Source organism: Rhincodon typus, chromosome 23, assembly GCF_021869965.1.
Source record: "Rhincodon typus isolate 14 chromosome 23, sRhiTyp1.1, whole genome shotgun sequence".
Taxonomy (NCBI): Eukaryota; Metazoa; Chordata; class Chondrichthyes; order Orectolobiformes; family Rhincodontidae; genus Rhincodon; species Rhincodon typus.
In genome coordinates, this window is record NC_063354.1 from 28,350,187 (window position 1) to 28,378,149 (window position 27,963).

Below are 27,963 nucleotides of genomic sequence, written 5' to 3' on the forward strand. Positions count from 1 at the left end.
GAACCGAAACGTCAGCTTTCCTGCTCCTCTGATGCTGCCTGGCCTGCTGTGCTCTTCCAGCTCTACACTGATTGTTATCTCTGACTCCAGCATCAGCAGTTCTTACTGTTGCTCAGGGTCCATAGATTGTTTGTCTCAATCCTGACGCCTACTGGCAATAAATTGCATTACTCAGTAGGTCTGGCAGCTATGCAGAAAAGTGTGTAAAAGTGTGCAAAAACAGTTCCCGAAGAATGCGTGTTCATTATGACTAGAGTTGATTGATAATTAATCATTTCTCCCATTTGCATTGCATCTGTTTAGAAACTATGGCAAAAGAAAACAAGTTAACAGGAATTTTTAGCCTGAGGTGGATGGGCATGGAACTTAACACTGTTGGCCTGTGTGTTTGCTTCCCACCCCTAAGCCACTTTCCTGAAAGTGGGAATGAGAGGGTGGGAGAAGGGCAGGTCTATTGGTCTGTGAGCATCATGTAGCAAATTAAAGGCTGATTGCGGGTGACTGAGATTTCCCAGCTGGCCTCCTGTTCCCTGTGGGTGTCAGGAACAGTTTCACTGCCTCCTGGTGGCCTCCAGAGGAAGAGGCAAACACCCCTCTCCACTAAGCCAACCACTCAGTCCCCTCTTTCTCACAATCACACACAGATACACACATACACCTCCACACACACACAGGCAGACACACTGATACACACACACAGACACAGATACACAAACACAGACAGAGAGACACTGATACACACACACACAGACACACACACACATGCGCACACACTCTGAGGCTTCAAAGGTCATTCTTACATCTTACATTTTAAAAAGTTGAAGAGTGGATACATCCACTTTAGGATTCCCTTTCTCCCCATAACATGCCACACAATCCTGCTAAAAGCTCCAAGGTGGAGAGTCTGCAGTTGACTCTGACTTTAAAAGGCTGCCTGCCTTCTTTCCTTTGTCTTTACACAGCAAACCTGCCCTCTGCTCCTTAAGTGACCCAACTGGGCAAAATGACAGGGAATGACTGATTTCTGGCTTTCTGGCAATGGGCCCTCTGGTAACTGGATTCATCTCAATGGCTGGGACTCTTAGACCATCATTAAGTTGCTACTTTAGGGCCTCGCTCGGCAGTGGGGTGGGAAGGCCGAGCATGGGTCTTCCTGTTCTGGCCTTAATCCAGGCAGAGGCAGAAGGCAGTGAGGCCTGTGGACTCCACCATCCCATCTTCAAGCTCAACACTTTCCAGAGCAGAAGTTTGGTGAAAAGACGGAATGTTGGCCCACTGTGAGATCCAGTCCACAAGAAACTCGGAATATTGATTATCCCTCCCTTCAGAAAACAAGCAGTGCAACCAGATTTGTTGCCAAAATAAAGGAAGTTGGGCTGAATTTATTCTTCAAAGGCTTTACGGTAGCAGTGATTGTGTTTGTACCAGTGACTTTAAATTTGTTTCTTCTTATTTTTCTTAGAACGGTACTGTTACTGAATCCCACTGAAGTATCCAGTGAGTTTCTGTCAGTTGCCGAGCGGATCAGCAACAACAAACAGTCTCTGGGAACCTCTTACATCACCCTGATTAAGCACATGTACCAGGCTGTTTTTGGTGTCAAATATAGTTTGAATGACATTCAAAATGTTCTTGAGGTAAGGAAACTCCCCGTTAATATTAATGAACGTGTTCTGATTCACAGTCAAAGCTCATGAATTAAAGGGACAATGTCCAAATAGATACGAAGCTGACTGAGTGACAGAAAACAGGGGGTGGTGGTGCTTTGCTAGTTACTTTGGGATGCCCACAGATCTGGACTTGGAATACTGTTTTCCCTGATCTCTGTTACAGACCTGGAGTTGGATTTGCAGAGCACAATTTCAGAATTTAGAGGTGGGGCAGAACTTGAAAGCAGGATCATTTTAGCATCACAAAGGCGGGTGTAATAGGCAGACAGGTAGCAGATGAAATTTATTGCAACGAAGTGTGAAGGAATACACCTTGGTTGGCAGAATGAGGTGAGGCAATAGAAATTGAAGGGTGGAATTTAATGCCCTCCTCTGAGGCAGTGGGTAGGGATACAGAGGATGGATTTAATTGTGTGGGAGAGGGCTGGGTGAAGACCTCACCATCTTCCTGCCTGTGGATAGCCTTCCCACTCCACCACTAACTGAGGCCTATTTTCAGGCCTTACCCTCTGCCCTGGCCTGTTTGCTTGCTGGTTCCCCAAATTCACTCATTGTCAGGCACTAAGTGCCTAATCGAGGGACCTAGAATCAGGAAGCTGGGGAAGGGGCCCACTGAATGCCATCCCCCTACCCTTACCCGTGACTCCCTCCTCTTTCCTTTCACAGTCTTCAGCCCACAATTCCCAAGCTGCTATGAATGTGGCCTGGAACCCTTGCTGATCCCAGTCCTCTGCTAGGTGCAATATCAACAGTTAACACCATTCCTCCTGGTGGCATTGACTGCAATGAGTAGATGCTGGCCTCTAACTGGCCAGCAGGGTGTAGGTTCTCCAGTAGATTTCATCTGCATCACAAACCAGCAATTCAGCCAACTGAGCTACTTATGATTAATAAGTCATATGGAACCTATTATGGAAAGTAAGTTGAGAATGTTACAGTGAAAATCTATAAAACACTTGTTCAGCCTCTCCAGGTGTACAGGGTCCAATTCTAGGGACCACTATTGTTGTGTACGCTTTCGAAAGGGTGCAGAGTGGATTGTACAGGGTTTGTGATCACAGTTACCTAATATAGACAATTGGAAATTTGTAGATGTTTTCTAATAGTTTATTGAGGAGTAGCAATTGAGATATGGTACCTGAGTTTATTAAAGCAAAGAAAGGAAATATACACACTGAAGTGTGACAGATAAAAATTCTTTATTGATCCTGAATCTGTTCTAAAATGGAGGTGTAAAGGCAGTGCACTCCCACATCCCTGATGTCTTGCAGTTTTTCTGTGGTAGGCTTTGGCGGTTTCCACATCAACAGTCTTTGTTCTTCTCTTGGGCTGATGTAGGGGAACTCCCAGTCTTCTCTCAGGGCGATGGTGTGGTTCACCTCCCTGGATCTTCTTGCCCTGTCCTCCCTTCTGTCCTTATTTTAGGGGCTGGTCATCCTTGCTGCCTCCCCCTATTATCCACTGGCCTTGGGACAGCTCCTCATGGCACAAATGACTGTTGTCCCTTTGCCCATCTCCATCTTCCTTCTAAGAACAGAACCTTCTTATTTTTCATTACACCACATGGGGTAAGCTGGTATCTGATAAATCTTTGATCTGAATCATAACCTCAGTGATTCTTAGAACCTCTCCTCCAGTTTCAGAAACTCGTGAACTGTTTATATTTGCATAAGCCTAGTTAATTCAGATCTCACTGCTGCATGGGAAATAGCAAATATGGAATGCTAAGTGAACAATGGTTTAATGGGGACGCCAATTTCCCTCAGGCTTCATAGGAATAGTTCTGGGGATGACAGACTCCAGTGACAGGGACAAGTTGCAAGATTGTTCTCCTGAGAGAATTAAAGACTGAGAGCAGATTTGATGGAGGTGGTCAAAATCATGAGAGATCTCAACAGAATATACAGGGAGAAGCTGTTCCCCTTGACAGAGGGTCAAGAATCAAGAGACAGTGATTGGTAATGAAGGCAAAAAAATCAAAAGTGTCAGGAGGAAAAGGTTTGTTTTTAAAGCAGTGAATAGTTAGGATCCAGAACACACTGTCTAAGAATTACATAATTTTCTGAAGAGAAAAAAAATGCAAGGCTGTGAAGAAAGAGTGGGGGAATGCTTGGCTTGGCTGAATTGGTCTTGAATATTGAGAACCAGCATGCGCACAACAAGCTGAATGTGTCTTATGTCCTGTAGCATTCTGTGATTCTTCAATGATTAAATTATGGTGTTTTTAAAAAAAAATCAACCCTTGAGGCCAACAGCAAAATTTCATTGTTACATGTTTTATCCAACCAAATAATTTAATCACAATTCCTTAATTAACAGGATATTGAGTCAGTTCAACATTTACTGTGTCTCAAGTTAATAACACAAATACCAACGATCAAAACAAGAACAAAAGTCACTCATTTGTGTTAGCCACAAATCCAGGGCACTGTTTCTTGTCTTGATGTGAGTGAGTCTCCAGCTGTTTAAAGGTCACATGTACACAGACTTTGCAGTGATTCTGAACAGAAAATCTATAAATTTTGTCCGAAAGAAATAAGATGTATTTATACAGCACCTTCCATACCCTGTAGTCATCCAAAGTTTTTCACAGCCAATTGGTGCTCTTACCAGTGTATTCCTACCTTGTATTGTAGGCAATCAGGCAGCTAATCTGCACAAGACAGGATCCTGTAAATGGCAATGTGACAGATGACCAAGTAATCTATTTCACTGCTGCCAACTGAAGGAGAAACAGTGGCCAACACCTTGGGAGTAATCTCCTGTTTATTTTTGGATAACGTTAGAGGATCTTTTACATCTACCCAAACTGTCAGATGAATTTTGCCATGACATTAAATGGTTTTAAATTCTACCGCTGCTCAAAATTACAAATACAGGTTAGAAGTCTACAATAAATCTGTTCTGCTTTTTCTTAGTCCAAAGCTGCAGATGAACTTCTGGACATCTTCTCAAGTTGTTCTGATGTCATGGAAATCGCAGCAACCATGGAGGATCCTGCTGTAGCCAAGGAATATTTAGTGAGCAAATTAGAGGAGATAAAGCAGCAGTTTGGACTCCTCCCAGAAACAGGTATTATTTGTTTGTTCACGCGGAATGTTGATGCTCCAAACCCTTTTCTGAACAGAGCTCAGCAGAAATGCTGAATGGCAACACCCTGAATACAAAACCTAGGCTGGGATTACACAGGAGGAGGTCAACATCTGAATAAAGAAAAAGATCCAAAGAGTTTCTGATTGGCATTACTTTACCGTGTGCATTAATATTTTTCATAATGAAAGGCTAACAGTGGGTGTGAATATCACACTGGTTAGAAAGTCCAGGCTAGGATCAAACATTAAACTGTCTTTGTATCTTCAGGTGGTGGTGGATCTGAGTGGTACTTCCAATGTTTGTTGTGTTGTTTTTTTCATCAAATGACGCAGTTTTCCAAGGGTTTCCCATTTTTGTGAGAATGTACGTTCAGTCTATGCTGATTAATTCATGGTAATGGAACCACTAACAAAACATTTTAAAATTTTTGTCTGGGGTGTAGATCTCATTGACAATCCCTAAGTTGGTGCCTGTCCCCATTATTCCTTGAACTGAATGACTTGCTACCCCAATTCAGAGGGCAGTAAAAGGTGACTGGATGTAGACATAGATCTGAAGCCACACTTAGGTCAGACCATGTAAGGATGGCAGATTTCCCTCCCTAAACTCTGGTCAGTGATGGTGATTGGGTTTTTATGACAATTGTTGGCAGTTTAATTGTCGCCATTACCGAGTCTAGTTTTCAATTCCAGATTTTATATTAATTGTACTGCTCCAGTAAGATTCAAACCCAGGTCCTTTCCCAATATTTAGGCTGGTTCCTTTGGACTACAAGGCTCGTGACCTTACCACAACTCCATTTGCTCCCCCTTCAGGTGATTTAATTTTTAAACAGAAACAAAATCTGACAACCTTCTATTACTTGCACGACCAGATTCAGATTCCAGTTCCTCTCATATATTTCTTTTTCATTTGTTTTTCTGCTGATCATTACTTCCAGGTTTCATGCCAACTTTGATTTGGTTTGATTTATTATTGTTACATGTACCGAGATACAGTAAGAAGTATTGTTTTGCGTGCTAACCTAAAAAATCATTCCCTGGATAAGTACTTTAGGGTAATAGAACAGAATGCACAATATAGTGTTACAGCCACAGAGAAGGTGCAAGGAAAGATCGACTCTCGTATATGAGAGGTCTATTCATAAGTCTGATAACAGCGGGGAAGAAGCTGCTCTTAAACCTATCAGTTTGTGCTTTTCAAAGTTTTGTATTTTCTGCTCGACAAAAGAGGCTGGAAGAGAGTATAACTGGGGTGGGAAGGATTTTCAATTATTTTGGCTGCTTTCCCAAGGCAGCGGGATGAGGCAATGGAAGGAAATGGCACCAATTTTCTGTTGTTGTAGCTTCAGTGTTCGTGGTGTGAAATAACTCCTTTTAGATATTTCTGAAATGTATTGGTGTAAACCTTCCTCTAGTCAGTTTCAATGCCAACCCTGCCAGTTAAAATCAGTGTCATGTGATGTTCGCATAATGTCTTCTGTTCAACATTGTAATGATTCTGGTGAGATTTTATCTGGCACATACATAAAAACAAGACTTGCTCAAGTAAAAATTATAACCAATCGCACAGTCAGACTTTATTTAGATTTCAGTCCTTGACAAGTGCTGGGTTAGATGCCCTCTGCCATTAAAATGCAGCAATAAGGATACAGCAATTGGTTTCACTCACCCCAGGAAAGAGGAGTGAAAGCCAGAATTCCGAGTGCCGGTCCAAACTTGGAATGTGAAATTTGGAAAGTACTTGTTGTACAAACAGATGAGGATATGGCCAGAAACAAGGTCAGGAATTGCTAGGAAAACTCAGCAGCTCTGGCAGCATCTGTGGAGAGAGAAAGCAGAGTTTAACATTTCAAGTCCAATGACCCTTCTTCAGAACTATTTCTTCTGAAGGGCCACTGGACTTGAAATGTTACCTCTGCTGTCTGTCTCTTCAGATGGTGCCTGACCAGCTGAGTTTCTTCAGTAAGTTCTGTTTTTGTTTTAGGTTTCAGCAACCACACTATTTTGTTTTATTTTAGAAGATATAGCCAGGCTTGGCTGTGATCTCCATACCCTCCCCCAACCATCTCCCCAGCACCAAGTGAACAGCTTGCTAACACTCAACTGCCTAGAATCAGATGTGATGAATTGCTACCTGGGTACAATAATGGCAGACAGGGGTGGATGTAGCAAGGATTTACTGACTTCAGGAGAGAAGGGTTTGGAGCAACTGTCTTGCTTAAAATGTGGAACAGTCCTTCACTGTAGCTTCAGGGGTCGTGTAATGGCAGATTGATTTTTTTTTGACTCAGAGATTGAATATTAAACAATATCACAAGGCTGTAATGCGCATGTTTAAATGTTGCATGCTGTGTTAGGTATCAGCTGTGTTACTGTGTTAAGACTGTCTTAGTTCATCATATGCCAGTTTTCTTTCAAGTCGAAGATTTGATTTCACTTTAGTCCTACATTTATGTTGTTGATATACACACAGAGGCTATTTCTGACTCTCTGCATTGAGACCACATCGATTTGTATGAACAGCTGAAAATGCCATCCTGCAACACACTCATTCCTCATCTATTTGGCATGGACTTGATGTGCTAGGTTTTCCTGCATTCAGCAATAACAAGTAGGAATAACACCTGTGTGAACTTATGTAATGAATTATTTGAAATTCCCAGTTGTGTGAAAACAAATTAGGACTCAGAAATAGATTATGGATCATTAGTAATTGAGTGTTCAAAATGGTAATTAAGAAGTCATTTCTGTAATTTAGTGGAACAGATAATTAATTTCCTTTTAAACTGTCTTACACAAGGTTAAAGTTATAGCACCTGATATTACCCTGAGCAGCCACGAGAGGGTGCTGGTGTACTATACCCTTGAGTTGCTCATTAATCCTGCAGCTGGGAAACAGTTTCACTTCTCTCAAGGGTTCGAAACTAGTTTCAATAGAGTTGACAATCAGAAAGTACCTGAAACTGGGTGTAATTCCAATGTGGTCCAAGTATGTCATGGTGACAGTTGAGCACCATGGCACAGTACACTTATTGGTCTGGATTGCAATCAGTTTTAGCCAGCAGCCTCAAACCTCAGATATACCTGGGAACGGCCAGGAGGTGGGAGCTGGGGCTATAAGCAGCTGCATTTGTTCCAGTTGGATAGCAGCCTCCTGCTCCATTTCTGTTTCCACACAAAAGTAAACAAAACACCACAAAGGTTTGAGGCCGTGATTTTGGAATGATCTGGACAAAAGAACTGAGGGCTTTGTTGCTAAGTTTGCAGGTGACACAAAGATAGGTGGAGGGGCAGGTAGTATTGAGGAAACAGAGAGGCAGCAGAAGGCTCAGACAGGCTAGGAAAGTGGGCAGAAGTGGCAGGTGGAATACAGTGTGGGAAAGTATGAGATCATGCACTTTGGTAGGAAGAATAGAAGCATGGACTATTTTCTAAATGGAGAAAGGCTTCAGAAATCTGAAGCATATAGGGATTCAGGAGTCCTAATTCAGGATTCTCTTAAGGTTAACATGCAGGCTCAGTTGGCAGTTAGGAGGGTAAATGCAAGGTTAGCATTCATTTCAAGAAGGCTAAAATGCAAGTGTGAGGATGTACTGCTGAGCCTGTATAAGGCTCTGGTCAAACTGCATTTGAAATACTGAGAGATAGTAGGAACTGCCGATGCTGGAGTCTGAGATAACAAGGTGTAGAGTTGGATGAACACAGCAGGCCAGGCAGCATCAGAGTTATCTTGGAATATTGTGAGCAGTTTTGGGCCCTGTGTCTAAGGAAGGATGTGCTGGAATTGATGGGAGTGGGGTGCAAAGGAGATTTACAAGAATGATTCTAGGATGAAGGGCTTGTCATATGAGGTGTGAATGAGGACTCTGGGTCTGTATTCAATGGAGTTTAGAAGGATGAGAGAGGGATCTGATTGAAACTTACAGAATACTGACAGTCCTGGATACAATGGACGTGGAGAAGATGTTTCCACTAATAGAACAGACTGGGACCTGAGGACACAGCCTCAGATTGAAGGGATGACCCTTTAGAACTGAGATGAGGAAGAATTTCTTCAGCCAGAGGGCAATGAATCTGTGGAACTCATTGCTGCAGAGGGCTGTGGAGGCCAAGTCATTGAGTGTATTGCAGACAGATCTGTTCTTGGTTGGTAAGTAGGTCAAGGGTTACGGGAAGAAGGTAGGAGAATAGGTTTGAGAAACATATCAACCATGATTGACTGGTGGAGCAGACCTGATGGGCTGAGTGGCCAAATTCTACTCCTAGATCTTTTTCATGACCTTGAAGTACTGGGTGAATCTTGCACAGTGCATGTTCCAACAATCTAACTGACTGTAACTGGGGGGCAGGGTTGAAAATAGATGCAGGAACCCCATTACAATACTAAAATTGGGCATTTGCCTATCCCTGGAACTGCTAGGGCCTCTGTGAAGGTCAGTGCTCATACAGATCACAAACCCCAACTGAATTGGTTATTGGGTCCATGTTAGTAAGCGCAACAAAGTTAAATTTTGCCTCGAGTAAAAGACAACCACACCATGAGATTCTCATTGCACTGTCATCCACTGGGCCATAAATCCATATGGGGGGAATCTTCTGGCAGCAGGACTGAAGGGGAGCTGGATTCCGCTTGGGACTACACAGAGCAGCCAGACTTAGCAGCGTTGGTCCTGGGAGGCCTGGCCAATCATGCAGGAGCTTCGGGCAGGAAGGGAGGCCTGGCCATTCATGCAGGAGCTTCGGGCAGGAAGGGAGGCCTGGCCAGTCATGCAGGAGCTTCGGGCAGGAAGCTGCTGATCATGTTGTTACCTCATGGGACCAAAAGTCCAGATGCCTTTTGGGAACCGCCACATCCCCGTAAGCTAGTGGGATCTCCTGGATTTGAAGCTGGACCTGTTGTCACTTAATCTCTCCCACCCACGTGGGCATCCTGTTAGCTGGTGCACCAAGTGGCTGAACACAGAACTACAGTGGCCCGCACGTCAGTGATGCCATCCTCCTCCACACCCATCTGCCTCCAGGTGCCCCTTCTTCTCCTGGAGTCAGGGGGCCAGGCAGCAGTCCCAGGATGGAGCATCACAGGGCACTCCAAGGGTGCACTGTTGCTCCAGTTCCCCTCTGCTATTGTCCTCAGTACCCCCAGCCATATAAAATGTGCCAGGCTTGTAAATGCATTGCTGTCGAGAGTCACAATCCACTTTTAATCCTCCGCCAACTGACTTCCTCGTTTTCATGCTGCTGTTGAGATTTCACTTCTCGCACAATTCCCACACAATTAAGTGCCACACTGCCTTGTACCCCACTCCCAGGAGGAAACTTGACTGGATTTTGTTCTCTGATTCCCACCATCTTTATCCCTGCCCATCCTTGGGTTAGCTTTGGACAGAATTTCACCTGTGTAAATCACTTGAGCCAAGATTAACATTAAGGGAAATTGTTTTATTAAAGTCTCTAAGTATTGGCAATGAGATGAAAATCTCTTGTTCTAAGTCTAGAAGGTGGAATTTTAAGTGCAATCTTAGGAAGAAAGTCCACGGATGTATTCATTTTGATATTAGGCTGAATGTTTTATCCCCATGAAGGCTTCTTCACAGCAAATGACTTACAGGAAACTTAAACCTGGCTATCTTTGATGAATCTGGCTTTTAGCCAACCCTTCCTAGTACCTTTATTCTTAGCTCAATGGCAATTTTTGTCTGATATTTGTCAGTGAATTGTCTAAAACATTTTTTCTCAATTAATGGCCCTTATAATGTTGTTGCTGCTGTTTAGTTTTGATCCGCTGTGAAGAGGTGATATACCTGCAAGTCTTCAGTGTGTTAGTTGCTACATGTGTGACTGCAGTCTCGCAAAATTCCACCTGGTGATTCCATTTTACTTTGTGTTAACGTGGCACTGTCTTTGTGAGAATAGGCGTTTTGAAGGAGCGTTACTTGGAACCCAAATAACTTTACAACTTAGCATTTAATTGTCACTTCTTATTATGTGAAATAAAATGGCTAATGCCTAATGCCTTCTTGTAATCTTCAATAGGCCAGAATGTGACAGCGAAGCTGCAAACAATTCAATTGCCAGTTGCCAATTGCTATAGCTACCATTGGGACAAAGATAATTTTGGTAAGCAGACAGCAAAGAGATGGTCTTGAATCAGAAACGTTAATTAGAGCATTAGTATGCCTTGCTGTGACCGGATGTTGTTACTTTATTTTAGATGTTTTACGTGAAGTTCTCCTGAAAGAGTGTGAGATTCCTGACGCAGCATTACTGCCCTTGACTGACAATATTAACGATGAAGAGGAATTTGAGGAGGAAGGCGGGGAGGATGCAATTGAAAATGAGCGAGATTCCATGATATCTACAATATCTATAACATCTACAGATTACATGAAATCATTTGTCTCAAATCTCTCAGACTGTATGGACAGTGGGTACATAGAAGATGGTGATGAAAGTTCACCCGAGACAACATGCATGTCTGACCAGAAAGAGGAAAAGCACAGTGGAGTAGGAAAGAAACTAACAGAAAAAATATCGAACTTCTTTAGAGCCAGGAATAGCCTTACAAACAAAGCTGATCCAAGATACCATTTAAACAAATCCTCCTCAAACTTAAGCAAAAGCAGCTACACCTTGTCATCGAGTACCTTACCGCTTCGCCGAGCAGAAAGCTTGGGCTGCACTGAGATCAAATGTAAGCTTCCCATGAAGTCCAGGCGTTCAAACTCCCTGCCACAGCACGCCACCTTTAATCATCGCTTTGAACGACACGTAGAACAAAGCACGTGCTTCAAAAGGAGACCGTATCTCAGCTTCGAGGATGAGTGTAAAACCATGACACTGCGAATTGTTGTTTTTGGTACTGACAAAGTTCTAGGAAAAGTCGCAAGAGCCTATAGCCATCTCAGGTAAGAGGCCTTCTCAAAATCCAGTCCGGTCATTGGTTAAAGACAGCTGAGAGAAGCCAACAACTTAGTCAGAACTACAATTAAACGCGTCACGGTCAGTTTGGTTCTCGGATTCTGGGTTCTGAGAAATCCATTACAATATATCCCAACTGCTTTGGAAATACTAAATCCACAATTTGTCAATTATCATTTGGTACACTACATCCCTTCAGCACTGTGATATGCACCATTTTAGTTACCATAATACAACAAGGAAGAATACGCAAAAAAAACTTGCACAAAAATTATCAGAAATGCAGAGGATTACCAATCAGTGCAGACATTCGAAATAGGAGCCGAGTAGGTCATTCAGCCTCTTGAGGCTGCTCTGCTATTCAATAATTTGTTCAATGAACAAATGAATACAATAATATTTTGTTTGTGTTTTGAATTCTACATTCCCCTCTATCCCAGAAAATGTTTGATAAAGTCCATTACAAATTAAAGCTTAAGGGGGAGGAGATATTGTAACGTGTTAGATTAATGTTTGGCTAATGGCCAGAAAACAGTAGGAATAACTGAATCATTCCCGCAATGGCAAGTTGTGACTACTGAGGTACTGCAAGGATTAGCACTCCCCCCACCCCAAGCTGTTAACAACATTTATCCATGATTTGGAGGTGAAGACCCAATGTACTATTTCCAAATCTGCAGATGGTACAAAGCTAGGTGAAGATGTAAAGAGGCTTCAGAAGGATTTCAATATGTCTAGTGAATAGGCAAGAGTGTGTCAGATGGAAAATAATGTGGAAAAATGTGAGGTTATCCACTTTGGAAGGAGGAATAGATTTTCAGACTATCTCTTAAATGGGAAGAGGCTGGAAAGTGCGGATGTACATGTCCTCATTGATAAATTCACTGAAAACTGTGTAATTCTGATTAATCCACATATTAATACAGTTAATAGAATTTAGGTTTATACATGTGATGCACCATATCCCCTAGATATGAAAACAGGCACATGCAAAATGTACAGTAAAATAAGTACCATGTGATTTTATTCAAGAATAGGAGATGAAGTATTAAGAAAAGGAACAATGGGGTAGTTATCTCTGACAAGGCTTTTCTCTGTTAAAATGCTGTGGATATAATGAGGCAATTAGTGTTGATGGTGGATGTTACTTTGGTTATTCTATTTCATCCTGACGGAAAAACCCACCAAACAACTTCAACAAGATCTCCACGAATATCCTTCCTATTGGTCATACAGCTTTGAGATCCAATCCTCTATCTAAAGATTTGTCAGTTTGGGAGAAATCACACGCTCAAGTGAAACACACAAACCGGATTTTGTCATCAATTTTCCATTATTGTAGTTTATTCAGGATTATGAGGTAAATTGATTTTGATTGTTTATGTTTGTACATAAACAGGTTAGGGTGAAAAATAGTTAATCCAGAAGTGGATGGCTGTGGTTCATTGTCTTCTGAATGTTTCTTGGGGGTTGGCTTAAAAAAGACATCCAGTTTCTGCTGCTTTGCCCTTTTTCTTCTTTCATGCAGAAGCTGTTCATCGGGTGCCAAATAAGATCTTATTACATGAACTGCTACCCTGCTGTGTTCTGCATTATAATCATTGTCCTCTAAGAGCTGCAACTGCCTCTCAATTTTCCTCAGGATAGAAAACAAAACAGAAGTGGAAAGCTCTCGTGGTGCTGCATCCTGGACTTCATCTTCTTCATCTCCAGCGTCCACCTCCCCCTCAGCAACAGGTTGTTGTAGATCAGCTGTAGAGAGGTCTTCACAGTGGGACTCAAGCAGCTCGTCAACAGCCTCACTCTCCCCTGCTTCAAATTCACAACTTGCTTTGCAAAATCAACACAATGTTCTTTGATTCTTGGGAGCTCCTCAGATAGATCAAAGCTTTTTAAATCTTGAAAAAATCTAAGAGAAGCTTCTGCCAAACTGCATGCAGGCAATTTTTTATTGACATCACCCCAGGCCTCCACGATAATGTCAATTGCATTCTTGAATGTTAAAGCTCTTCCAAAATTGAAGAACACTGTCCTTATCCCCCTCAGTGGCTGCAAACAGCCTCTTAAATGTGCACCTTAAATAATAAACTTTAAATATTAAATAATTATTAAATAAAATAAAATATTAAATAATAAACTATTTGCACCCTGGTCCACGGGTTGAAGGAGAGAGGTTGTGTTTGGGGTAGAAATAGCACTTTGATGTTTTCAGAAAGCTTACCAGTTGTTGGAATATGGCTTGGTGCTTTATCCAGGATGAGGAGAATCTTGAAATCCAAATTTCTTTACCTGCAATACTTTCTAAAAACATCTTTCAAAGCATCAACAATAAGGTCAGAAAAAAATTGCCCCCCTCATCCAACCTCCTTTGCTTGACCTAAAGTAGAAGCCTAGAGTATACTTAAGGTAACCTTTCAAGGCTTGCAGGTTGGCAGAGTGTCACACCTCCACAGGCTTAAGCTTTAAGTCTCCACTGGCATTGGCACCCATCCACACAGTCATATGATCCTTTGCCACCTTTGTTCATAGAAATGGGCTTCATTCATAGAAACATAGGTTCTTGATCGCATTTGTTTCCACTATAAACCAGTCTCATACAAATTGAAAATTTGATCTAAGTTGTAGCCTTCTTCATCAATTAATTCTTTGACAATGGGAGGGAATGCCATCACATGCTCCTTGTCTGCACTGGCAGCTTCACCACATAACTTTACTTTATGCAAAGCATAGCAGTTCTCTAAACCAGCAAACCAGACACTCCTAGCACTAAAGACAGGCACATCTGCAGGATTTTCAGCTTTTTTTGTTAGATCTTCATAAATTGATAAAGCTTTCTCTTTTATGGTGAGAAAGGTGGTCCCAGATCACTTTTACGTTTGATCTTCTATCCACACACTTAGAAGCCACTTCATCTCCTCAAGTTCCTTTGTCCGTGACCTCACAGATTTACTAGCACTTAGACTTGTCCCAGCAATACAGCTTGCTTTAATCTTTTCCGCATTGTCTCTAATGGTGCGTAAGGTAGACTCCTTTATTCCCGTTATGCGAGCTATATCACATGTTCTCACACAGACACACACACAGACACAGACGCGCACACGCACACGCACACACAGACACACACACACACATACTGCCAGACCTGTTGAGCTTCTCCAGCACCTTTGTTTTTGTGCCTGATTTACAGCATCTGCAGTTCTTTCGGTTTATATTCACATATTCTCTCATTACGCTCAAAACGCTTTATAACATCTAGCTTCTCTTCTAATGTTATCGCCTTTCTTTTACATTCACTACTCACAATTTTATCACCAGGACCCTTCTTGCTAACATTCTTGTCACCTTGTCCTCACATATTTGTGGGTAATATGGCAGAATTTGCAAAAGGAAAAGAAAATCACAGAGTACTGTGCCTCTCACAGATGTTGGTGCGGAGACTCTTTCGGCACTATGCTCAGGAGAAAGCCCGTGAAACTATCATGTGATGTTGATGCGTACTCCTCCTCCACGCACCGATGGAATCGCACTATAGCCAACACAATTTTGTGTTTTAGAAATGGCATTCCCCTATTCATCAGTCACGTTTTAGCCAATTCGCGTTGTCGGAACACGTGTTATAGCAGAACCGAAGAGTATCATACTTATTGACAATCCACTTTTCCCTTAGACAGCTCTATTTCGTTGGAGCCTTCTTTATTTTCTTAGAACTTTTTGCATTTTTGTCTGAGACTGACTGACTTACAAAGTGTAAAAGCCAACCGCATTGATGTTGATGATATGACTACATAAATTCTTTAATTTAGAAATTAATCTCTTGCCACATCAATGACATGATTATTCCCAGAATAATTAAGTCTTAGTTTGGGTTACAGCATGTTCTTATCAAAGTATAAACAGAAAATATTGTTGAGTTAATATTTTGGAGATAATGCATACCTGAGAAAATAAAATTGTACTCTACGTTAAAAGTCACAGTAGTTAATAAACAAACTAAAGTCACAAACTAGACTAGAATCGAAGCAAAATATTATGCTCACCCTTCACAAATTAATAATAATCATTTCTTCTTTCAGATTACAAGAGAGTAAATGTCCCTTTCTCACAAAATACTTCAGGATGCAATTTTTCTATATTCCTTTACAAAGAGACTCACTAAGAAGCCCGGTACAGTTTACAAACCACTTCCCAGATAACCAGCAGAGACCATCAACACAACTGGTAACTATTTGTTTTCTTCAATCTACTTAAGTGTATTAAAAGATTTGACTTGAGAGTAACTGATGCAGCAGTTACTGATGATAGCCTGGCATTTAACAGTCAATGTTTAGATTTCAAATCAGGTATTGGCATCTCCATTCAAACAGTATAAATGTTGGTTTTCCCCCAGTTGGTATTCTTGTGACTTATCCTGATGAGTGCAACTTGAAAAGCTTTGATTAAAAAAAAAACTTAATTAAAAAATGAAAAGTACTTATTAATTTTGAATGTTTACTAGTTCATCATGAGGTTATTGTTATTTTAGGACATCAGTTCAGTTGAGACAGCAGACAAAGTTAGTAGCAATAATATTGCACATTACATTGGAATGTTGGATTCCTGGTATGAACGAAATGTTCTGGACTTATTGACCTTACCAACAACTCTGCTTTGCCAGGTAAGTGCAAATATCCTGGGTATGTGTATTTAATATCAGAATTACTTCCTGTGTCATTCTTAGGATTTTATTGTTCCTTCCTGCTCATTTACATTCCTTTTTTCTGAATCTGGCTTCTTCTGCAGTGCGGCAACCTGCAGTCAAAAAAGAGCTACTTCTTTCATATATTTTCTTGAGTTCCTTTTACTTGTATATTGCTTGCTGGTTTTAAATTATCCCTGTTCATACATGGTGAGTGTGGCAGTTAATGAGAGATTGAAGCTCGAATGAATTTATCTACAGTGACATGGCAATAATTTGCATACCAAATGTGGTGCAAATCTAGTGGCCAGTAGAAGGAACACACAGCTACTACCGATATCTTTTAACAATTATCTCTGTCCAAGTACGTCTGTTGCAATTATTTTACAATAGTCTGATGTTTTATTTTGGTTCTCTTCATTATCTCATATTTTCTCTCCCAAGGTGCCTTTCTCAATGTCATGAGTTCAGTTGGATTGTGACATTTTGCCTTTCTTGGAAATTGCCCTCAAGCCCGAAACATGTCATTTCGTTTCCCTTTCACACAATGATAGCAAAGACTGGTGACTGAGCCTTTGTTTTTTGATAGTTGTCTAACAAGCTTTAGAAAAAGCACAGTGCATGTTGTCCACATCTATGAATGTATAGAATCATAGAATCCCTATAGTGCAGAAAGAGGCCATTCAACCCATCGAGTTTGCACTGAGCCAGCAAAAAGCATGCTGCCCAAACCCACCCTCCCATCCCCATCCCTGTAACCCTGCAGAGGGTTTGTACCATGGCTAATCCAGGTCCCTGCTCACAAAGTGGGTATCGGTTTCCCATGTCTGGGGCAAATATCAGTGACTGTGCAGGGAAGCTCTGGACTAACAGAGCTTTTAAAAATGTTGCAGGCGCAAGTGAATTCCAGGAAACGTACATGATAAGAAGGGGTGTAAATTGGACATGAGAGACACCGTGGGGCATGATGGGTGATGTTGCGAGTTCGGTCAGACTAGGCCTTGCAGCAAGAAACTCTCCAAAAAAAATTGACACAACTCACATTTAGCCAAAAAAACCTAAGATTCAGCTCTGTATGTTGTTAAGCCAAGCACTGCTTCCCATTGAGACTAGTGCAAGGCTGGCCAAACATTTCTTTTTCAAAAAGAGTTACTTGAGATAAATGAAAAACCTCACAAGTTACTAAAATTTATATGGGAAACATATGAATTGCTGAGAGCTGATATTTAGATGCTACAGTTGACTTACAAAAATATATGTTTAAAATGAAAGAAAATTGATCTTTACCTCAATGTGAAACTTTACATTGCGGGCTGCCTACTAGTGCAGTGTAATCTACAATTGATAGGGCTTACCTACTTCATGTCTGCAACAAGTGAATAAAATTTTAATAAGCCGGTGTAAAAGAGACTTTAGTTGCCCTGATGTACCACATCATTCAGCTACCTGGTTATATGACCTAAATCCTGTAATCCTATTAGTTATTTTTGCAAATAATTAATGTGAGCTGTTGGCAGATGGCAAGCTACCAGTCACTTGTGATCAATGTAAACCAAAGAAGGATCCTTAGCCAATGTAGAAAGTTTGATTGGTGGCAGTACAATGAGCTGATCCTGGTGTGTTCAGCAGCACATAGAGCAGAGAATCTCCTCAGTGACAAGAATAGTGGACAAAAGGGAGTGAGGAAAATTTCAGTAGGGAGACAAGTAGGAACACAGTTACAGACAGAAATCAAGTTATCAACAATTCCGAAAATATTAGCAAAAATATTTCTTCAGAATCTCACTGCTATCACTTAAAGCCTTCTGTATTGTGCTACTAATATATTATTTTGCTTACTTTGTAGGAACCTTCTAAGTCTGAGAATGAGCCTGCAGAAAGAATGCAAGAGAAGCTTTCCATCCTGGGTGACCTGATCCTTTATTATTGCCGGAATGCTGCCTATCCAGTGTTGGTCCAGCTTTACCAAGCAGAGGTAGATCTACATTCTAGGGCCATCACATTTGCCTTATTTTACTGTCACTATGTTATTAGGGCAGTGAGGTTAGATTCAGAGGTCATTGGCTGACTTTATGTTTTGATGGTCTGTAAATGGAAACAATCCACATTGCTATTTTAATCAATTTATCTGCATTTCTGTTGTATCTCCTCAATCGTTTACTTGTTTTCTGTGCCTTTGTGCAGGATTTGTTGGTTTCTTTGTGGTTCATTGTGACTTTTTCCAAAGAAAATCTCAGACTATCGGGAATTCCTGGGGTTATCACATGAAGCAGTTTTGGTGGCATTTCCTGAATTGCTTAAATTGACAGGGTGTTGGGTCTCTCGAGTGTTGTGTTATGTGAATAATCAAGGGATTTATTTGTGGATAAAAGGAATGTTGCATTAAAAGGTGATTGTGTTGTGGTCGAAGGATCCACAAGTCCTGACTAGAAATCCCACCATTGATTAATAGATCTATCAACACTATCTAATCTGTTTCTAGTCTAATCCACACTCGATTGAGGATTACTTTCTTCCATTTTGGTGTGTGGTTCCTGAGGTGGCTACATTGTCCAATTTTGGATCTGCACACCCTGCCACAACTCGGGGAAAGGGTATTTTCTGAAGTGAGGTGCTGCGATGTTCATGTTTTCAAACATCCCTTCTGCTGCTTGCACTTGTTCTTCATCTGGGCTTGTTTGAGATGTTGGAAATTGTTAGTTCTTTCATGGATAGAGTCTTGGAAAAGAGATTCCCATGGGTTAGTGGGGGAATTATTTTGGGGAGGATTTGAGGATATTGTTGAGGCATTTCCTCTGCCCTCTTGGTAACTGCGGGCTCAGAGTAGAGACTTGTTTCTGAAGTCTTGTGTCAGGCATGGCCCATACAAAGCACCAGTCTGTTTGGGACCAGTTGTGTCAATACTGGGGACGTTGAGAAGACGTTGGTATCAGAACACTAATTTTGTGAGTGAATTTGTAGGATGTTATGCTGATAATGTTTCTCAAGAGATTTGAGGAGTCTGCTGTATATTGTCCATATCTCCAAATAATTCAGGAGGGCTGATGAGACTGCTGCCCTGCAGTTCATGAGCCTGGTGTCGGGTTTGAGGTCTTTGTCATCAAACACTCTGTTTGTTTCTCAGTCTGCACTAACACACTGGAGGCGATGCTGAATTTCATTGTTGATGCCTGCACTCACTGACAGACAGCTCCCAAGTCTGGGAATTGATCCATATTGTCGAGTGGCTCAGTCTGGATCTCAACAGGCATGAGACAGTATTGTGCAGCAGGATGAGCTGATTGATGACATTTGTCTCTGACAACAGCTCCTTCCAACAAGGGCTCATTGTTACTCCGTGTACTCACAAATGCTATTTATGATTGTTTTCAAGATCAGATGAGGTGCCATGCATTTTCTGTTCATTGAGTGTTGTCAGCTTGTCTAGGAGGTTCTGACTGAGCAGGTTATTCAGTTATGCTGGTTTTGGGCCGAGCTAATGGAGATGGTAGACTGGAATGGATGACAGTCGGTCTAACAGTCATCAACTGCTGTCATTGGCACGGGTAATGCCAACCTCTTTGTCATCTTTTTCTCAAATGGTGACTTAGTTGAACAGGTGCCAATGTCTGGTGTGAAAGAGCTGCCTGAGACCTTACATTTGTCTGTCTGATAGAACAGTGTGTTTGTATGATAGGCGTTGATTAGGCATTTTGTCAGGAGGTTAACTTTGTTGCCATTTGTTTTCCCTATACTCATCTTGCCAATCACACTTTCCAGAGATTTACATTAGACATAATTCTGGCCTTGAAATCACTGAGGAGAATTGGCTTGTTTCCCTTTGAGACAGGAGACAATTATCAATCAAGGCTGAAGTAAGATTCCCCTTTGACCTCAACCATTGCTTCTAATATTCCTAGGATTTAGGGTTCATATATTGTTTCGAACAAACTAGTTGTCTGTACCACAACGCCCTTTTGGGAGGATTGAAGCCTCATAACCCTTTGGCTACCCTATTCCAGAAGCAGTGCATATGTGTCCCACAAAGTAATCCCATAGTGAAATGATCTATTCTAGATGGCCTAGTGATCTATTCAATTGTATAAGTAGTCACAATGCATCAAAGCCTCACTACCACTTTCCCAACATAAATAGGGATAAGCAATAAATGAATCCAACATACCACAACCAAAACTAATCAAAATAAATAATGATTGAAGAGTCAGTCCTTTGATTCTACTTTCCTGAGCGATGGAGGCTTGGTCAATGAATGTTTTCAAGGCTGAGTTAGATTAATTTTTCATCGATGGGGAATCAAGGGTTTTGGAAGGCAGACAGGAAAGTGGAGTGGAGACACCAAACCATGCATGGTAGAGGCCTGAGTAGCCTACTCCTCTTCATAATTCCTTTCTCCCACATTCATGCACATTTGAGCCAGAGGATTGTGAATCAAGCAAAACTCAAGATACAGGAGCGCATATTCTATTCTTGAATCAGAGATAGTAGGAACTGCAGATGCTGGTGAATCCGAGACAACAAGGTGCAGGGCTGGATGAACACAGCAGGCCAAGCAGCATCATATGCTCCTATGATGCTGCTTGGCCTGCTGTGTTCATCCAGCCCTGCATCTTGTTGTCTCATATTCTATTCTGACTCTTCAGTGCAAAGCAGAAGGAGTACAGCATTGTCAATGATGCTGTTGTTTGAATGAGAGTTCACACTGTGTTCCCAGTTGACTTCTCAAAGATCTTTTCACAATATTTGAAGCAGAGCAAAAAGGTTGTCCAGTTGTCTTAGCCAACGTTTATTACTCAGCACGATGTCTGTCATTTAGCAAAATGTGTCATTTACGAAGTTAAATGCTGCAGCTGCTGAGCAGTTATGAAAGTTCAATGCTCAATAATTCCTTTATCTGAAGAACCCACCCTGCAGGAAGAATAAATGAACTCATGGTCTGATGTAACTTCCCCATCTTACACACGATAAATGACTGGTCAACTTATTTTAGTTCATGATAGTGACAGAAACTTTGTTTCAGTAGTCTTTATAGTCATGCCAAAATAATTAATTGCTTGATCAGTCTATATTGAGCCTCTGATTAATATATACAATATGTTGAGATGTAATCAATGACTCACAGTACTGCCACATTCTTCTTCCTTGGTCGGTTTGCATGGCAAGCAAGTAGTATACAAGGGAAAACTTGTTTACATGCACAAAGCATGGAAATAAAACTGATGAATTGCACATTGTTTTAACAGCTAACCCTGGCAGGGGGTGAGAAACGATCCGAGGTCTTTGTTTATTCACTCGAACTGGGACAATCTGCCGCCACAAGAGCAATTAAAGCTTCAGGTTTGCTTTTCTTTAAGTGAATCTGGTAAAAATTATTTCTCCTATCTACCCACAAAGTTTGTTATGGTTCTATCTTGAAAGATGTTGGCACCCAATTAATATTTTTTTGACACATTAACCAAGGAGGAGTTCTTGCACTGAACTTCAAGCTAACCCGGGGGTTTGAAGAGGCATGGAATGTCTGTCCTCCACTTCTGCTGAATATGGCACAATACACAGTGCCGCAGGATGCTCTTTTGCCACGTTTTTAAGGCAATGATAACTTTTCAGCTAAATGCAAAATCATTATCCAATCATGTGCTGCTTTAATATTATGATTTTTAAAAACAAAAATATGCATTTGGAAATGTAGACCAAGTTTAAATTCTTTCAAGCAGCATTGTAATAAACTTTACAAATTAAACGTTAAATTAAGCAGAATGTTGATTGACATGAAGTCGGAGCCAATTTGCTGAGGCATGCTTGTTTCTATTCACAAGGGAAAACCATGTGTTAAAACAGGACAGCTGAGGTGTTGAGATAACAAGGCGTAGAGCTGGATGAACACAGCAGGCCAAGCAGCATCAGAGGAGCAGGAAGGCTGACGTTTCGGGCCTAGACCCTTCTTCAGAAACAGCTGAGGTGTTGCTGGGTGTAACTGTACATTTTACAGAAACTCAAAGAAGTGCATTTTGGCTCATGAGCTAACAGCACATTATTATGTTATGCTTGTACCAATTGTGATCATCCATCTCTGTAACTCCCTGAATGTTGCAGAACTGGCTCCATCGTTGTCTTAGATCACAATATTACTAGACTGACACAGCAGGAAAGTTTACTAAATGAATTATATTTTAATAAAGTCTGAAGAGTGGATAAGTAGGTCAACTTAATGTTAGATTTGCGGATTCTAAAACTTGTACTTAATGGTTCTTTTTTATTCAATCTAGGACCTGGGAGTAAAAGGCTTGGCATTGATGGTGACAGAGAAGCAGTTCCATTAGCACTGCAGATTGCCTACTGCAAGGTAGGATTCAATGTATACTGCACTGCCACATGGATAATGCTGTTATAAGCAAATTTGTGTTACAGTTTAATAAATGGATGCAGAACAACACACAAACAGCATAGTACGAGTTACATTGCATGGGGAGAAAATTTTTGGGATGTGGGTATTGCTGGCTGGCCAACATTTATTGTCTATACCTGGTTGACCATGAGAAAGCGGTGCTGAGCTGCCTTCTTGTGCTGTAGGTTGACCCATAATGCCATTAGGAAGGGAATTCCAGGATTTTGACCGAGTAACACTGAAAGAATGGTGAAATATTTCCAAGTCAGGATAGTGAGTGGCTTGAAGGGGAACTTGCAGGTAGTGTTGTTCCTATGAATCTGCAGCCTCTTGTCCTTCTAGATGGTAGTGGTCTTTGGTTTGGAAGGTGCTGCCTTAGGATCGTTGATGAAATTTTTCAGTGCATGTTGTAGATAGTACACACTGCTGCTACTGAGTGTCGGTGTTGGAGGGAGTAAATGTTTGCAGATATAGGGCAAATCAAACATACTGCTTTGTCCTAAATGGTGTCAGGCTTTGAGTGTTGTTGGAGCTGTACTCATCCAGGCAAGCGGAGAGTATTCCATCACACTCCTGACATGTGTCTTGTAGATGGTGGACAAGTGTTGAGGAGTCAGGATGTGAGATACTTGTTGCAGTATTCCTTGCCTCTGACCTGCTCTTGTAGCTATTGTATTTATATGCCTGGTCCAGTTCAGTTTCTAATCAATGGTGACCCCCAAGATGTTTATAGTGGGAGATGGTAACACCTTGATTGTCAAGGGGTGGTGGTTAGATTGTCTCTTATGGGAGATGGTCATTGCCTGGATTTGTATAGTGCAAACGTTACTTGCCCTCTGTCAGCCCAAGCCTGGATATTGTCCAGGTTGCATTTGAACGTGGACTGTTTCAGTATCTGAGGAGTCGCAAATGATGCTGAATATTGTGCAATATGGTGCAATTATTGACAAACATCCCCATTTTTTACCTTATGATGGGGGGAAAAGTTATTGATGTAGAAGCTGAAAATAGTTAGGCCTGGGACACTACCTTGAGTAATTCCTGCAAAGATGCCCTCGAGCTGAGATGACTGACCTCCAACATCTACAGCCATCTTCCTTGCATCAGGTATAACTCCAGCTAGTGGAGCACTTGGCCTCTGATTCCCGTTGATTCCAGTTTTGCTCGGGCCCCTTGATGCCATACTCAGTCAAATGTGTGTCTTGATACCAAGGACTGTCACTCTCAACCTCACTCTGGAATTCAGCTCTTTGTCCATGTTTGAACCAAAGCTGTAATGAGACCAGGAGCTGAGTGGCCCTAGCAGAACCCAAACTGTGTGTCACTGAGCAGGTTATTGCTGAGCAGGTGCTGCTTGATAGCACCATGATGATATCTTCCATTATTTTACTGATGATCAAGAGTAGACTGATGGGATGGTGATTGGCTGGGTTAGATTTGTCCTGTTTTTTGTGTACAGGATATACCTGGACAATTTTCCACTTTGTCAGGTAGATGCCAGTGTTATATCTGTACTGGAAGAGCTTGGCTGGGAAAGCAGCAAGTTCTGGAGCACAGGTCTTCAGTACTATTGCCAGAATGTTTATAGGGCCCATAGCCCTTGCAGTATCCAGTGCCTCCAACCATTTCTTGATGTCATGTGGAGTCAATCAAATTTGGCTGGAGACTGGCACCTGTGATATTGGGGACCTCTGGAAGAGGTCAGATGGATCATCCACTTGGGACTTCTGGCTGAAGATTGTTACAAAAGCTTCAGCTTTCTGTTGCACTGATGCGTTGGGCTCCCCTATCTTTGAGGATAGGAATATTTGTGGAACCTCCCCTTCCAGTGGGTCAGTTAATTGCCCACCACCATTCATGAATGATGTGGCAGGACTGCAAAGCTTAGATCTGATCTATTAGTGGAGTAATCACTTAGCTCTGTCTACCACTTGCTACTTATACTGCTCGGCACACGGGTAGTACTGTTTGGCAATTTCACCAGGTTGACACCTCGTTTTTAGGTATGCCTGGTGCTGCTCCTGGCATGCCCTCCTGCACTCTCCATTGAGCCAGGGTTCATCCCCTGGCTTGATGGTAATGGTAGGATGGGAAACATGCTGGGCCATAAGGTTGCAGATTGTGTAGGAGTATGATTCTGCTGCTAATGGTCCACAGTGCCTCATGGATGCCCAGTCTATAGTTACTAAATCTGTTTTTAGCCTGCCCCATTTATTGCAATGATAGTGCCACACAACATGATATAAAGTATTAACAATGTGAAGGTGGGACTTCATCCTGTCTGTCACTCTTACTGTTATAGACAGGTGCATCTGTGGCAGGCAAATAGCTTGTTAGGCCATTTCAGAAGGCATTTGAGAGTCAATCATATTGCTGTGGGTCTGGAGTCACATGTAGGCCAGTCTAGGAAAGGATGGCAGATTTCCTTCCTTGAAGGACATTGGTGAATGGGATGGTTCTTTCTGACAACCTATAGTGGTTTCATGATCATTATTAGATTCTCAATTATTGAATTCAAATTCCACCACCTGCAATGGTGGAATTCAAAATCAGGTCCCCAGAACCTGGATTAATAGTCTAGTGATAATAACACCAGGCCATTGCCTCCCCAATATTGTATGATATTGACAAATGGATATTAATTAATGACGACATCTAATTTATTCTATCCTGTGGTTTCCATAAAAACCATGACAAAAATATTTAAAAATCACAGCAGTATTTGCAGTTGTGGTATCCCTAGAAATATAGCAGCCACCACAGTTTTCAAAACAAGTCAATCCAGAAAGTGAGCAACTAGGAAGAAGAAGAAAGTTTCGGGAATGTCACTGAATGTTTAGTTGAAAGTAGGTTGACTGGAGTGATTTAGTAAGGTAAAGACTTTGGGATGAGAACTGTAAATAATTTGGATGACAAGCCATTTAAGGATTTGACACATCACTTAGCCAGTCGGGTTTGTAATCCTGGCCGTATATTTGAGGGAGAGTGAGGTGGACAGCGTTCTTGTAGCTCCTAATAATCTACAAGTAACTTTGAAAATTTAATCTGCAAGAAGTTATTTCAAGTAAGATCAAAAGCTATACATGATCTAAAGTAGAATTGCTTCTGTGGTTAAATTGTTCCTGTTTTCATGCAGTTCATTGGGTCTTTGCTCAAAAAGTTCCAGCTCCTGTTCAGCTGTTTGAGTAGCTGCTTGCATCATCACTCTTAAGAGCACTGATGGAATTCATTCAAAGCCTTAAAAATGAACCCAGTTTAAAACTAAATATGGACTAAAACAGAAATTGCTGGAAAATGTCAGCAGGTCTGGCAGGATCTACGAAGAAAAAATCAGAGGAAGGGTCACCGGACCTGAAACGTTAACTCTGATTTTTTCTTTGTAGATGCTGTCAGACCTGCTGAGCTTTTCCAGCAATTTCTGTTTTTGTTCCTTATTTACAGTATCCTCAGTTCTTTCGGTTTTTAAAACTAAACATATCTATTTGGAGTGAAGATTTACAACGAATTATGAATCATCTGCTTCTAATAAACAAAAGTTCTTTGTTCTTTCTTTTATGAATCAGCATAACTCTGTGGTCTCGAGAGCTGTCAGGTTCCTTTATAAACAAGTGTTATTGTCACTGCACATTTCACAGAAATGTATCTCTTCATAATTACCTTTCAAATCTGCAGAGAAACTGACTTAAAAAGTTATTCTTTAAAATCATTCACATTCCATCTATTTTTCAGTTAAGTTCATGGGGTTTTAAATTCAGCAAACATATTACACAACAAATTTAAAATCCTCTATCTAAATTGCACATTGAGATTACAAAAAATGGAGAGCAGTGACTTGTCATCTTACATTCTAATAGTAATTTATCTTCCATTAGGCCACAGTCAGCAGAAGAAACCAATGGAATAATGTAGAGAAGAACTGTACATCTGTAAACCTTAGCAAGGCCTGCAACAAGTATGATGAGCTGGGTAAGATTATTCATTGCAACCAACTTATTGTGTTGAGATCAACAATCTGAACTTGTTCTTCCTTAGTCACTACTTTGTTAGTTTCTGTAAACACCATTTAACAGTATATTGACAAATTTGCACTATTTCATTATCAAAGAGTCTGTGCAATGTTTATAGATTGTATACAAAAATAATACTTTTCCGTTGTCAAAATACGTTCATTAAAATGGCTGGTGCCATGCAACACTTCACACACTTGAAATATAAACAAAAAGTGCTGGAGAAACTCAGCAAATCTGGCACATCTGCGGTGAGAAAATCGGGTTACCATTTAGAGTACCATGACACTTCTTCAGAGCCTGAGTTAACTGTGTTTCTCTCACCACAGACATGCCAGACCTGATGAATTTCTCCAGCACTTGGTTTTTATTTCAGATCTCCAGCATCCATAGTATTTTGCTTTTATTTCACACGTTTGAGTTGCAACACACCAACATATCACTGGATAACCATTTGAAGGAACATAAGGCTGAAGTAGAAAAGTGATTGTCATGCCATCTTTCTGTAATTTACATTTGACGTTAATTACATTCTTGGCAGCTACTGATAAGGAAGTGATGGCATAGTGATAATGTCTCCAGATCAATAATTCAGAACCTCAGGCTAATATTCTGGGGACATGGGTTTGAATCCCACCATTGTAGATGATGAAATTTAAATTCAACAAAAATCTGCAATAAAAAGATTGCCTACTAGCAACTACGTAGCCACAGTTAATTGTCATTAAAAACTGATGTAGTTCACAAATATTGTTTTTGAGAAGACAGTCTACTGTCCTTACCTCGTCTGGCCTACGTATGACATCCATCAAACAGTATGAAATAAAAATATATACTTAGCTGGTATGTGAGGTATTTCTCATTAACCTTTTCAGGGTACAATTACATATCTCTGGAGCACGTAGGCCTTGAACCTGGGCCTTCTGGCTCAAAGGTAGGGACACTACCATTGCATCACAAGAACCCTATTGAAGTGCGTAATAAAATTAGATTGACCATCTCACTTAGCCAAGACATAATATGCCAAAACACCACAAAGTCCTGAGTTCAATTCCAGGCTTGTGCTGTGTCAAATTATCTCAGTTGGATATTTCATTTCTTGTGTTTTCTGAACAAAGGCAGGTCCAAGTCAATGCCACAGATAAGACAAGGAGGCAAGCTCCATATCTATCCCAGCTGGAATGGGGATTGAACCCTATGCTGCTGGCACCACAGC

At 41.2% G+C, this 27,963-nt stretch overlaps 1 protein-coding gene across 2 annotated transcripts in view; it reads left to right on the forward strand.

Annotated features, from left to right (window-relative positions):
* pik3r5 (phosphoinositide-3-kinase, regulatory subunit 5) overlaps window positions 1–27,963 on the forward strand; it is a 108,522-nt gene that overhangs the window by 65,553 nt on the left and 15,006 nt on the right. Inside the window, exons 7-16 of one of the 2 annotated variants that reach the window (XM_048610926.1) lie at window positions 1,463–1,637; window positions 4,589–4,742; window positions 10,799–10,882; window positions 10,977–11,670; window positions 15,757–15,901; window positions 16,206–16,337; window positions 18,205–18,333; window positions 21,599–21,692; window positions 22,622–22,698; window positions 26,613–26,706. In XM_048610926.1, the coding sequence (XP_048466883.1) occupies window positions 1,463–1,637; window positions 4,589–4,742; window positions 10,799–10,882; window positions 10,977–11,670; window positions 15,757–15,901; window positions 16,206–16,337; window positions 18,205–18,333; window positions 21,599–21,692; window positions 22,622–22,698; window positions 26,613–26,706 (1,778 nt within the window). The remainder of the gene's footprint in view (window positions 1–1,462; window positions 1,638–4,588; window positions 4,743–10,798; window positions 10,883–10,976; window positions 11,671–15,756; window positions 15,902–16,205; window positions 16,338–18,204; window positions 18,334–21,598; window positions 21,693–22,621; window positions 22,699–26,612; window positions 26,707–27,963) is intronic. The other variant, XM_048610927.1, reaches the window with a different exon arrangement.